The sequence below is a fragment of the Rhinatrema bivittatum genome, chromosome 9, assembly GCF_901001135.1.
Source record: "Rhinatrema bivittatum chromosome 9, aRhiBiv1.1, whole genome shotgun sequence".
In the NCBI taxonomy this organism is placed as follows: domain Eukaryota; kingdom Metazoa; phylum Chordata; class Amphibia; order Gymnophiona; family Rhinatrematidae; genus Rhinatrema; species Rhinatrema bivittatum.
Genome location: NC_042623.1, coordinates 88,958,652 through 88,971,321, shown reverse-complemented (window position 1 = coordinate 88,971,321; position 12,670 = coordinate 88,958,652). Strand labels below are relative to the sequence as shown.

At 41.3% G+C, this 12,670-nt stretch overlaps 1 protein-coding gene across 11 annotated transcripts in view; it reads left to right on the top strand.

Moving 5' to 3' along the window:
• ST7 (suppression of tumorigenicity 7) overlaps nucleotides 1-12,670 on the top strand; it is a 342,169-nt gene that overhangs the window by 293,851 nt on the left and 35,648 nt on the right. For all 11 annotated transcript variants that reach the window (XM_029614966.1, XM_029614960.1, XM_029614959.1 and 8 more), the window contains one exon: nucleotides 10,837-10,929. In XM_029614966.1, the coding sequence (XP_029470826.1) occupies nucleotides 10,837-10,929 (93 nt within the window). The remainder of the gene's footprint in view (nucleotides 1-10,836; nucleotides 10,930-12,670) is intronic.

The following is a 12,670-nucleotide window of genomic DNA, read 5'->3' as shown; positions in this document are numbered from 1 at the left end:
CATAATAGTAAAACCATACTAAGAATATTTCAAAAACAGCAAAAGAATAGAATAACAACCAATAAATAAAAAGTCATATACACATTTTTAAAAATGTCCCAAACACCAATAAAACAATTTAAAACAGAACATACATCAATAACACCCAATAATTAAAACCAATAAAGATTTTTAAAAATCCTATGCTGTCCACACTTGGGGTTATTGATTTCTAGTCACCCATGGAGGAGGAAGGTCATGGAGATTTGCACAACTTCTTTACTCTCTTTCTCACACACACACACACACATTCTCACTTGCTCTCACACACTCATATGTTCTCTCTCTCAATCTTTGCCACAGATGTACACACTCTCTCTGAGTCACACTCCTCCTTCCTCCAATTCCCATGTTCCTGCTTTCCCACTTAATCCCTGATCATGCCCCCCAATCCAAATCCCTGTTCTCCCATCCCCAGACCTCTTTCCAACTAGTCCCTATTCTTCCATCCCAACTGGGGCCACTCTCTCAATCCCCCAGCCCTCAGAGGCCCCCACACACACACTTAGTCTGAGTCTCTGCTCATTCTTATTTCTTATTTATTTATATTCTGCCCTCTAAATCCCCATATTTCTGCTCTCCCACTTATTCCTCAGTCCCTAGACAACCTATCCTTACCCATTCCCTGAGTTCCACTCACTCCTCTCCAGGCATCTCTTTCTCCCTTCCATCCCATCTCCCTCTGCAACAGGAATTCCTTTTCTCCTCTAGTCACTTGGGGCTGCAATCTATTTCTCTCGCTCTATTCTACCCTCTTTCTCCACCCCCCGCCCCCAAACCAATGCCCCAAACAAATCACAGAACAGCAAGGAAGGCAAGGACTGGGCTGGCTCCATCTGCTCCACCAAGTACTGCTGCAGGACATAGCAGCTGAATGCACTCTGTCCCACAGCAAGCCAATCCCGCTAGGTCAGCCCTCCCAATGGTTTTTGTTTTTCAAGCAGCAGGCAGGTACAAGTGCCGTAGAGATGGGTTATCCCCCGCAGCCTGGCTGCTAGTCCTCCTTGGTGCTGTCAGCAGTCACAGCCTGCAGGAAGGCAAAGGCAGAACACAAAAGAATGGGCCAGGTGAGGCTGCACTCCACATGGATGGTTTGATCCTGCTGCTGCATTTGAATTGGTCTCAGCCTTCCTCCTTTCTACACTGCTCTGCTCCTGCTGTCTTCATGCCCTGCATGCGTGTGCTTCTTTGCTGCATTTGAGTACTTGCGGACCACTCATGCACAGGTGTGATGTCAGGGCAGGGGGGCAGAGATAGTTGCCCCTCGATCCGGTCCATCTTTCAATGCTTTTCATCTCCAGCCAGCGGCCGCAGGATGGGTAACCAAGACCTATTGCAGCTGGCCCGAATTTGATGCTGACCCAGTCCTGCTGCTGTAGGTGGTGCTTCCACCAGCCTTGCCACTGAGTGCCTAACCCCCTCTTTCCACATTGGACAAGAAACTAGCTCAGTCTAGTGTCTTGCAGCATACAGCGCTGTAGCCTGAACAATGGGGGCAGCCTCTGTACTTTTAAATTATTATTCAGACACCAGTCAAAACTACAAAAAAGATTACCAGACAAGAGATGGTCCCAGTCGCAATGAAACCCTGTCACTCCATGGGAATATGAGCAATCAGCTTTCCTTAGTCCTTTTTAATTATAATCTCCATTACTAAGCTGAAAACAAATATGCATGCTGGTAGTTTAGAAGTTGAAGAAATGACATGCTTTCAGATGCAACTTTTTTCACTGTGTTATTTACATCTGAAAATATTGCTGTACAGAAAAAGCTGTTAAAATGATTTCTTGCTGAGCTGTAGTAAGGTATATTGTTAGGAACTGCTGTCAGTCTTTGTGCAGGAGCTTTTCCAGGATGTTTTAACATTGTATTTATAGACCAACTGGCAAGGAAAATTGACCTCAGTTTTATTCTGAGTAACAGTGAGAATAACATGCTATTGACGAGAACATAAGAAATGCAATACTGGGTCCGACCAACGTTCCATCAAGCCCAGCATCCTATCTCTAACAGTGGCCAATCCAGAATAGATTGAATCCTTCTTGCTCATAATCAGGGATAAGCAGTGGCTTTCCCAAATCTATATGGCTAATAATAGTTTATGGACGTTTCCTCCAGGAACATGTCTAAACTCTTTTTAAACCTAGCTATGCTGTTTACACCACATCCTCTAATGATAATTTCCAGTTTAACTGTTCACTGAGTAAAAAATTACTTTCTCAAATTTGTTTTAAGTGTGCTGCCTATTAGCTTCATGTGAAAAATCTGCACCACTTTTATTTCTTAGTGAGAAAAAACATGAAATGTTTTAAAATCACATGACCAGGCGTACTTCTGCCAAAATATATATATTTATATACTTGTGATCATAAGTTTACATACCCCTGGCAGAATTTGTAAGATATGTAGCATTTTAAGTAAACATGAGTGATCAGACAAACATCTGTTATTTTTAATGTGTTTCAAATTAAACTATTATACATCACAGAATAGCACAATCATTAAATAAACCATAGCAATAAAGGAGATAATAAAATGGTCCTGTTCAAAAGTTTACATATCCTTGAATGTTTGGGCAATTAATATACCTCAGGTTGACCCACACAGGTGGAGATGGCAATGAAGGGTAGGTATCCACACATGTGCCTTGTTTGATTATAATTAGTGTCAATAATTATAATTTGATTTGATTATAATTAGTGTCAATAATTAGTGTCAATAATTTCTTAGCTCTTGAGAAACCCTTGTACATTTTATCCAGAGCTGCACCAATTTTGGTGGTTACTGAATCATGGTGAAAGCAAAAGAACTGTCAAAGGATCTGTAAGCAAATGTAGTTCAACTTTATAAATCAGAAAAAGGATATAAAAAGATATTCAAAGATTTGAAATGCCAATCAGTACTGTTCAAAAGCTGGTCAAGAAGTGGAGAATTATGGGTTCTGTTAATACCAAGCCACAGTCAGAAAGATGAAGAAAGTTTTCAAGCACAATTGCCAGGAAAATTTGTTAGTATGCAAAGAAATGTGCACAAGCAACTTCTCCTGAAATATAGGCTTATCTGAAACAAAGTAGTGTGGATATTTCAGCATGCACAATAAGGAGACACATGAACAAAAATGGGCTACCTAGTAGAGTTGCCAGAAAAAAGCCATTGCTGCACCAATGCCACAAAATAGTCCGCTTACAGTACGCCAAACAGTGCCTAAAGAAGCCACAAAACATCTAGAACAAAATAATTTGGAGTGATAAGACCAAAATTGAACTTTATGGTCACAACCATAAACACTAACTGGGTCATTCATCAAAATGCGTTAGGGCCCTAATGCCCGCCATATCACCCTAATGCATGCATTACTTTTCGCATCATGAGATGTGTTTGCAAATTTTGAGAATTTAGTCAAAGGGAAGGAGTTTGGGCACGGTTTGTGAAAATGAGGGGTATTTAACAGTTTGTGCGATAGCATAACACGTTTTAATGCTGGAAATAAGTACACCTTTTTTCCTGGCGTAAAGCTGTGCGATATGCCCGAACCAAGATTTGCAATAAATCCTGTCTTTATCCTTTTTGAGATACGATCTCCAGTACTCCACGCGAAGCCTCACCAAGGACCTGTAAAAGGGCATTATCATCTTTTTCTTACTGGTTATTCCCCTCTCTTTGCAGCCCAGCATTCTTCTGGCTTTAGCTAGCGCCTTGTCACATTGCTTTACCATCTTCAGATCGCCAGACACTATTATCCCTAGATCCCTCTCTAGGTCCATGCACATCAGTCTTTCACCTCCCATCACATAGTGCTGTTTTGTATTACTGCATCCCAAATGCATGACTCTGCACTTATTGGCATTGAATCCCAGCTGCCAAGACTTCGACCACTCTTCAAGATTTCTTGAATCACTTTTCATTCTTCTTAATCCATCAGGCTTGTCCACGCTGTTGCAGATCTTAGTATCATCTGCAAATAGACAATCTTTACCTTCTATCCCTTCTGCAATGTTACTCACAAAGATATTGAACAGAACCGGTCTCAGTACCGATCCTCATGGTACATCACTTAACACGGTTCTCTCTTCAGAGTAAGTTCCATTTATTATTACACGCTGTTTCCTATCAGTCAACCACCTTGGCACTCATTCCCAATCATTTTATTTTATCACAAATCTCCTATGCTGGAATGTATCAAAAGCTTTGCTGAAATCCAAGTAGATTACATCAAGAGCTCTTCCTCAGGCCTTGTCCACTTTCATTTTGCCTAGCTCTTCCCATACATTCTTTTCAGTAAACAGAATTTCATCTATCCCATCCCCATCTATGGTCTTCTCAATCTGCAACAGTGCTTCTCCAGGGTTTTAAGAACATAAGAACATGCCATACTGGGTCAGACCAAGGGTCCATCAAGCCCAGCATCCTGTTTCCAACAGTGGCCAATCCAGGCCATAAGAACTTGGCAAGAACCCAAAAACTAAGTCTGTTCCATGTTACCGTTGATAGTAATAGCAGTGGCTATTTTCTAAATCAACTTAATTAATAGCAGGTAATGGACTTCTCCTCCAAGAACTTATCCAATCCTTTTTTAAACACAGCTATACTAACTGCACTAACCACATCCTCTGGCAACAAATTCCAGAGTTTAATTGTGCGTTGAGTAAAAAAGAACTTTCTCCGATTAGTTTTAAATGTGCCCCATGCTAACTTCATGGAGTGCCCCCTAGTCTTTCTACTATCCGAAAGAGTAAATAACCAATTAACATCTACCCGTTCTAGACCTCTCATGATTTTAAACATCTCTATCATATCCCCCCCCCCCTCAGTCGTCTCTTCTCCAAGCTGAAAAGTCCTAACCTCTTTAGTCTTTCCTCATAGGGGAGCTGTTCCATTCCCCTTATCATTTTGGTAGCCCTTCTCTGTACCTTCTCCATCGCAATTATATCTTTTTTGAGATGCGGCGACCAGAATTGTATACAGTATTCAAGGTGCGGTCTCACCATGGAGCGATACAGAGGCATTATGACATTTTCCGTTTTATTCACCATTCCCTTTCTAATAATTCCCAACATTCTGTTTGCTTTTTTGACTGCCCTACATGCATCACCTTGCACTTATCCACATTAAATTTCATCTGCCAGTTTGATGCCCAATTTTCCAGTCTCACAAGGTCTTCTTGCAATTTATCACAATCTGCTTGTGATTTAACTACTCTGAACAATTTTGTATCATCTGCAAATTTGATTATCTCACTCATCGTATTTCTTTCCAGATCATTTATAAATACATTGAAAAGTAAGGGTCCCAATACAGATCCCTGAGGCACTCCACTGCCCACTCCCTTCCACTGAGAAAATTGTCCATTTAATCCTACTCTCTGTTTCCTGTCTTTTAGCCAGTTTTCAATCCACGAAAGGACATCACCACCTATCCCATGACTTTTTACTTTTCCTAGAAGCCTCTCAAGAGGAACTTTGTCAAACGCCTTCTGAAAATCCAAGTATACTACATCTACCGGTTCACCATTATCCACATGTTTATTAACTCCTTCAAAAAAGTGAAGCAGATTTGTGAGGCAAGACTTGCCTTGGGTAAAGCCATGCTGACTTTGTTCCATTAAACCATGTCTTTCTATATTTTCTGTGATTTTGATGTTTAGAACACTTTCCACTATTTTTCCTGATACTGAAGTCAGGCTAACCGGACTGTAGTTTCTCAGATCGCCCCTGGAGCCCTTTTTAAATATTGGGGTTACATTTGCTATCCTCCAGTCTTCAGGTACAATGGATGATTTTAATGATAGGTTACAAATTTTTACTAATAGGTCTGAAATTTCATTTTTTAGTTCCTTCAGAACTCTGGGGTGTATACCATCCGGTCCAGGTGATTTACTACTCTTCAGTTTGTCAATCAGGTCTACCACATCTTCTAGGTTCACCGTGATTTGATTCAGTCCATCTGAATCATTACCCATGAAAACCTTCTCCAGTACGGGTACCTCCCCAACATCCTCTTCAGTAAACACTGAAGCAAAGAAATCATTTAATCTTTCCGCGATGGCCTTATCTTCTCTAAGTGCCCCTTTAACTCCTCGATCATCTAACGGTCCAACTGACTGCCTCACAGGCTTTCTGTTTCGGATATATTTTCAAAAGTTTTTCCTGTGAGTTTTTGCCTCTGCGGCCAACTTCTTTTCAAATTCTCTCTTAGCCTGTCTTATCAATGTCTTACATTTAACTTGCCAACGTTTATGCATTATCCTATTTTCTTCTGTTGGATCCTTCTTCCAATTTTTGAATGAAGATCTTTTGGCTAAAATAGCTACTTTCACCTCCCCTTTTAACCATGCCGGTAACCGGAGCGGCCTTGGAGGGAACAGGGAAAGCTATCTTGGCTCCCCAAGGACTCGGCGCGTGCATTTTATAAAATCGGGCATAGATTTGTGCGCGCTGGGTTGTGCGCACAAATCTACGCCCGCTCGAAGATCATAAAATCCGGCCCATTATATACAGAGAGAGCAAGAGAAGAAATAGAAATTGGGCAATGTATGTAGTCTGTAAAGTGCTTTGGGAAATTGCAATGAAACAATGCCAAAAAAGGAGAAAAAGCATTAATGTAAAATGTTTACAATTAAAATGAAAAAGCTTTATTCAAAAATCTTTTAGATATAATATAAATGAGCAGTTCCTAATGTGAACTAATCTAATGCATTTGTAACTAAATACAATGTTATGTATGACATTAAATTGTCTTCTTACAACAATATTTGTTTAAAAAAATCTTAGTATGATAAACTAATATCTGTAATTAATGCCAAAGCATTTGAATATGTTTAAAAGCCAAATAGCTGAACTTAATGACTGTCTATACATAAAAGACTATCTAAGCTAGAAGTAATATGCTATTGTTGTTTTTTACCACATATACATAAACAGATACATGTTTTATGAATACATATTAACTACATGTGAGTACATAGAGTACTGTAACTGTGAGATATAACTACACACTCATACTAACATCCACACCATACAACCAGGATTAGTAATATACAGTATGTCGTGTCTGATGACAAAATGTCCCAACAAGGCCCTTGTTTCGCCAGTGAAGGCTTCCTCAGAGGGAACCCATGTACAAAGAACACCGAAAGTCTAAAAGCTGAACTAACTTATGGGGTGAAGGACTGAGGGTCATAAGCATAAAGGAACTGCTTTTAGCAGACAATTATGTTAGCAGCAATGCCATGCTAAAAAATTGAAAATGCTGGCTGAAGCTTCTGATTCTCTGTTACTATTGGGACGCCTCACAAAATTTCAGATAAAGAACTTCCTCTTGGTGAAGTGCGAGCTGAGATACGGATAATGCTGTTGCTGGCTACGAAACCCCTTTTGCAGGAGTCGCTTCCCCGACTAGTCCTGCCAGTGAAAAATCGCTGAGTCCAAAATGAGTGAGAATAAATTACAAAGTCAGAGAAACCTAAGAGTCTCTAACGAAAATTTTATGGCCTGAAATGGTGCCGGCATGCCTCCAAGGAAGGGCAGTTGCTTCCAGCGCAGAAAATGACAGATGACCTAGCACCGCTATAGGTGCAAGCTGTACCTTCCACCTGCTATCAAACTTCCTGCAGGAACCAAAACGCTAGAGACATAAAGACTATCAAGCTTAGTGAACTTTGCGTTAGTACTCTTTGAACTTCAAAATCTTTGCACTCACCACTAGATATGTCTAATGCCTTTTAAATAACAATTTTGTAAAGCATTTTAGTGAAGAATGATAATGTTGTTTTAGGGATAACATTTCATGTAAATATTTTAGAAATTAATAAATATTTTATATAATTTTTAAATATTTCTTTAGTACTCTATTGTTCCTATAATTTGACTTGTTGTATATTATGGGGTAGATTTTAAAAGAAGCGCGATCAGCCTACTTTTGCTTGCACATCAGACTCAAGCAAAAGTACGCTGGATTTTAGTAGATACGCGCGGAGCCGCGCGTATCCACTAAAATCCTGGATCGGCGCGCGCAAGGCTATCGATTTTGTATAGCCTGCGCGCGCCGAGCCGCGCTGCCTCCCCCCGTTCCCTCCAAGGCCGCTCCGAAATCGGAGCGGCCTCGGAGGGAACTTTCCTTTGCCCTCCCCTCACCTTACCCTCCCTTCCCCTACCTAACCCACCCACCCGGCCCTGTCTACACCCCCCCTTTACCTTTGTCGGGGGATTTACGCCTCCCGGAGGGAGACGTAAATCCCCGCGCGCCAGCGGGCCTGCTGCGCGCCGGGCCGCGACCTGGGGGCGGGTACGGAGGGCGCGGCCACGCCCCCGGGCCGTAGCCACGCCCCCCGTACCCGCCCCCAAAACGCTGCCGACACGCCCCCGGAACGCCGCGACGACCGGGCCCGCCCCCGACACGCCCCCCTCCGAGAACCCCCGGGACTTACGCGAGTCCCGGGGCTCTGCGCGCGCCGGGAGGCCTATGTAAAATAGGCTTCTCGGAGCGCAGGGCCCTGCTCGCGTAAATCCGCCCGGTTTTGGGCGGATTTACGCGAGCAGGGCTCTGAAAATCCGCCCCTATATGTATAGTATAGACCAAACTCCTCCAGTCTAGGTCAAACTTACCTTGGATTTCTGAAAAGTTTGTGCATGCACTTGGAGACGGTTTTGACCATTTGGAATGTAGAGTAGACAACTGAAGATGAAGTCTGTGAAGTCTGAAAAACTCATGCAGTACTACATTTTTTCTTTTGGTCCTTTAAAAGGTATCATAACCTACAAAGACTCCAACCATTTGAAATCCAATTTGTATTTTCTTTAAAAAAATAAATAAATCTTGATTTGGATGTAGGCATTATAATAAAAGAGGTTAAGATGATTTTGATATAATTCCGGGATTCAGTGTTGTCCCTTTAGAAGATTTTCATCTTTATACAAAAGTTCTTGCACCTGAATATATGGCCACCCATACGCCAGCTGTAAAGATTTGGAAGTGTTTTGGAAATCGGCAATTACTGGTGTCTCACAGTTGTCAGAAACAGCATTAATTTCAATTCCTAGAAGGCTTGATGTGTGGCATTACTGCTGACAAATTTTAGACTTGTGCTAATTCATCCACTTTTTGTGTGTGTTAGTGTGTCCCCAGTATATGCATACATATCTTTCTGTGTAATTAACCGCAGAACAAACTGCTGATGCAGAGAACACTAAGGGGCAGATTTTATAAATCTGCGCACACGTGTACTTTTGTTCGCTCACCAGGCGCGAACAAGAGTACGCAGGATTTCAATAGATATGCACGTAGCCGCGCCTATCCATTAAAATCTGGGGTCGGCACGTGCAAGGCTGCCCAAAATCGGCAGCCTGCGCACACCGAGCCACGCAGCCTGCCTCCGTTCCCTCCCCCCACCTCCCCCCACCTTCCCCTACCTAACCCACCCCCCCCCCCCCACCTCTATCACAAAAGTTACGCCTGCTCGAAGCAGGCGTAACGTTGCGCACGCCGGGCTGGCTGCCACGCTCCATGTTCCGGTCCGGGAGCTGGTCCGGAGCCCGCAGCCACGCCCCTGGGCCGAAACCACGCCCGCGGCGCCAAGCCTCGGATGACACACTGAACGTGTCACGCCCCCCGATGACGCGCGAATCACGACACGCCCCCTGAAACGCCCCCCCCCCAGGAAAGCCCCTGGACTTACGCATGTCCCGGGGCTTTGTGCGCGCCGGAAGCCTATGCAACATAGGCTCGGCACGTGCAGGGGGTGTTTGGGACAGGTTTTCGGGGGTACGCGCGTACCCCTTTGAAAAGCTGGCCCTTAGAGCATACATAAGCTCATACCCTTGGAAAGGACTTTCTCAAGAAAATCTAAAAAAGGATGGTTTCACTCATTTCAATCCAAAACAAAAGCGACACTTCATGGTTAAAAGTTTTAAATTAAAGGGCTTTATTTGATAAATTATTTTTTGTACTTCATAAATTTAGTATTTGCATATTATATTGATTAAAATAATATGAAAGGTTTTCATTAAAAAAAAAACAAAAAACCATTTTTGCACGGTCAGGGAAATTTGCCACAGAATTGTTAAAACTCTGTCACAGAATTTGCCTACTGTTGCCATTGAACCTTGAAAAATCTACCTTAGGAAACTGGGGCTCTGCTTATAGCTCTCAGGTGGTTATTGAGAATTAGATTGGAAAAAAAAAAAAAAGCATTTGGCAAGTGATTCTCATCATTGGCCAGAAAGGGAGAAGGGTTGGAAATGATGCAGCATAGTTGTTACAGATTAAAGAGGGCTAATTTTACAGGCTGAAGCATATAAACATATTTGCAAAACAATCTCTGTGTATATTGCAGTATTCATTCACTCACTCAAAATTCAGGAGGCCTGAATTAGAGTGAATTTATAAATGGCTCAAATGTATCCTGGCCCTGAAAAAGTTACTTAAGTTCCCTATACTAACATAGCTGGTAAGCTGTTTGGGCAGGCCATGTGAATTATGTTGTCTAACAGTGTACATATTGATAATGTAATTAAAAGAATGGATATCTTTAGCATTATTTTGATATATTTTCCATAGTTAGAGAAGGTGAATGAACTATTTCATCTTTCAGTTCCTCCATTTAATGCTCGCATATGACTTCCATGTACTTGATCATACTATCCAGAATTTGTTATTACCATTATACTTTCAGAGTTGCTGGCATCAAGTTTTAGGCATCATAATAGTATCTGGTTCTAATTTTAAAAAGATTCTTGGGACATAGAATGTAATATCTGAAGTATTCGTTATTTTATATTTGTTGATTTTTCTTCTTTTTAGCCTTCAGAATGATTCCCTACCCTTTGGAAAAAGGTCACCTTTTCTACCCCTACCCTATCTGTACAGAAACTGCAGACAGAGAATTACTCCCATGTAAGTCAGTAGCAAAGAGATTTTTAATGGTTTTTTTTGTATTGCTCAGAACTAAGTCTATATTCTTATGACATGATGTATGCAAGTAATTTTTTAAATCTTTCACAAATTTGTTTTTTATTTGCTCTCATTCACCACCAAAATCTCATTTATAATTAGGTGTATGATACTTTTTATTATACCAGCAAACAGGAGGTTATCATTCATGTGAGGTCCCTTGGTGTCCATTCTCTTAGCATCAGGGCAAAGGACCTATGTACTCCTGAAAGCTCTCGTTCACTCCACCATCTTTTTTTTTTGTTGGTCCAATGAAAATGTATCACAGCCTATGGGATACAGTTTCTTCCAGGAATCACTCAGCTAGTGGAAGGTCCCATGCTTAACTTCCTGTAGTGCATGCTTTATTAGGGAAAATTAGCCAGAAAGTAGACTAATGTATTTCCTGTACCAACTAAAAGATGGGACGATTATAAAGTAGAAGCTCAATTTTGCTTTTTCTAATACTCAGAGAACCCAAGTTTCAAAACTGTTTGCACACTTAAGTGGGCATAAGGAGATTTATTGTAGTACTTTATAAATTGTGTGGCGAGAACCGCACAGTTTATAAAATACCTTGTATTTTTGCCCTGAAAGTACGCATATATGTATGTATTTGTAGTGCAGGAGCACACATATTTTCTCAGCTTGGAGAAGAGACGGCTGAAGGGGGATATGATAGAGGTCTTTAAGATCATGAGAGGTCTTGAATGAGTAGAAGTGAATCGGTTATTTACACTTTCAAATAATAAAAGGACTAGGGGGCACTCCATGAAGTTAGCAAGTAGCACATTTAAGACTAATCGGAGAAAATTATTTTTCACTCAACGCACAATAAAGCTCTGGAATTTGTTGCCAGAGGATGTGGTTAGTGCAGTTAGTGTAGCTGGGTTCAAAAAAGGTTTGAATAAGTTCTTGGAGAAGTCCATTACCTGCTATTTATCAAGTTTGTGCATTGAGTGAAAAAGAATTTTCTCTGATTAGTCTTAAATGTGCTACTTGCAAACTTCATGGAATGCCCCCTAGTCCTTCTATTATCCGAACCCTGAACCCACACAAGTTTACCCAGACCTCCCACCCAAAAACTACAGATAACAGACTAGCTTGATTTCACCTGTGCAAGTCAATTAACAGGTGTGAAAGTGTACAAATAAGTTTGGTAATGTATATAGTTACATGTTTTACAAAACAGCAACTACTACACATGCTTCTGAATCCTGTCCCGGAATGCCCCTTTTTTCTCTGGTAAAACGTGCAAGTGAAAACAAAAATATGTGCGTACTCTCGGCATTTATTAAAAAATCAGATAAAAATTAGAATATACATGCGTACATACAACTTACATGTGTATATGCTATTTTTACATGTGGAACCTCTTTGAAAATTACCTCCATAGTGTTGATTCAGACTATGCCAATGGTGTTCCTCTTCCCCCTTAAAAGGGTTTGCAAAGCAGAACAGGCTGTTTGAGCCAATCAAATTGACCTTTTTTGTGTGTGGGGTGGAGATATTCCAGTTCCCATAGTCAGTAGAGTGTGACCCAGGCTATGTGAACAAAGGCAAGGAGCTATCAGCTGCCTGCAAAAGGTATGCCATAGCACATTTATTTATCTTGTGTATGTGTGCATCTGTTTGCTTCCCATCTCTTCATGGCCTTTTCACTAAGATCAAAGTATAGAATGAAACACAGGGTTTTGAGCTATTG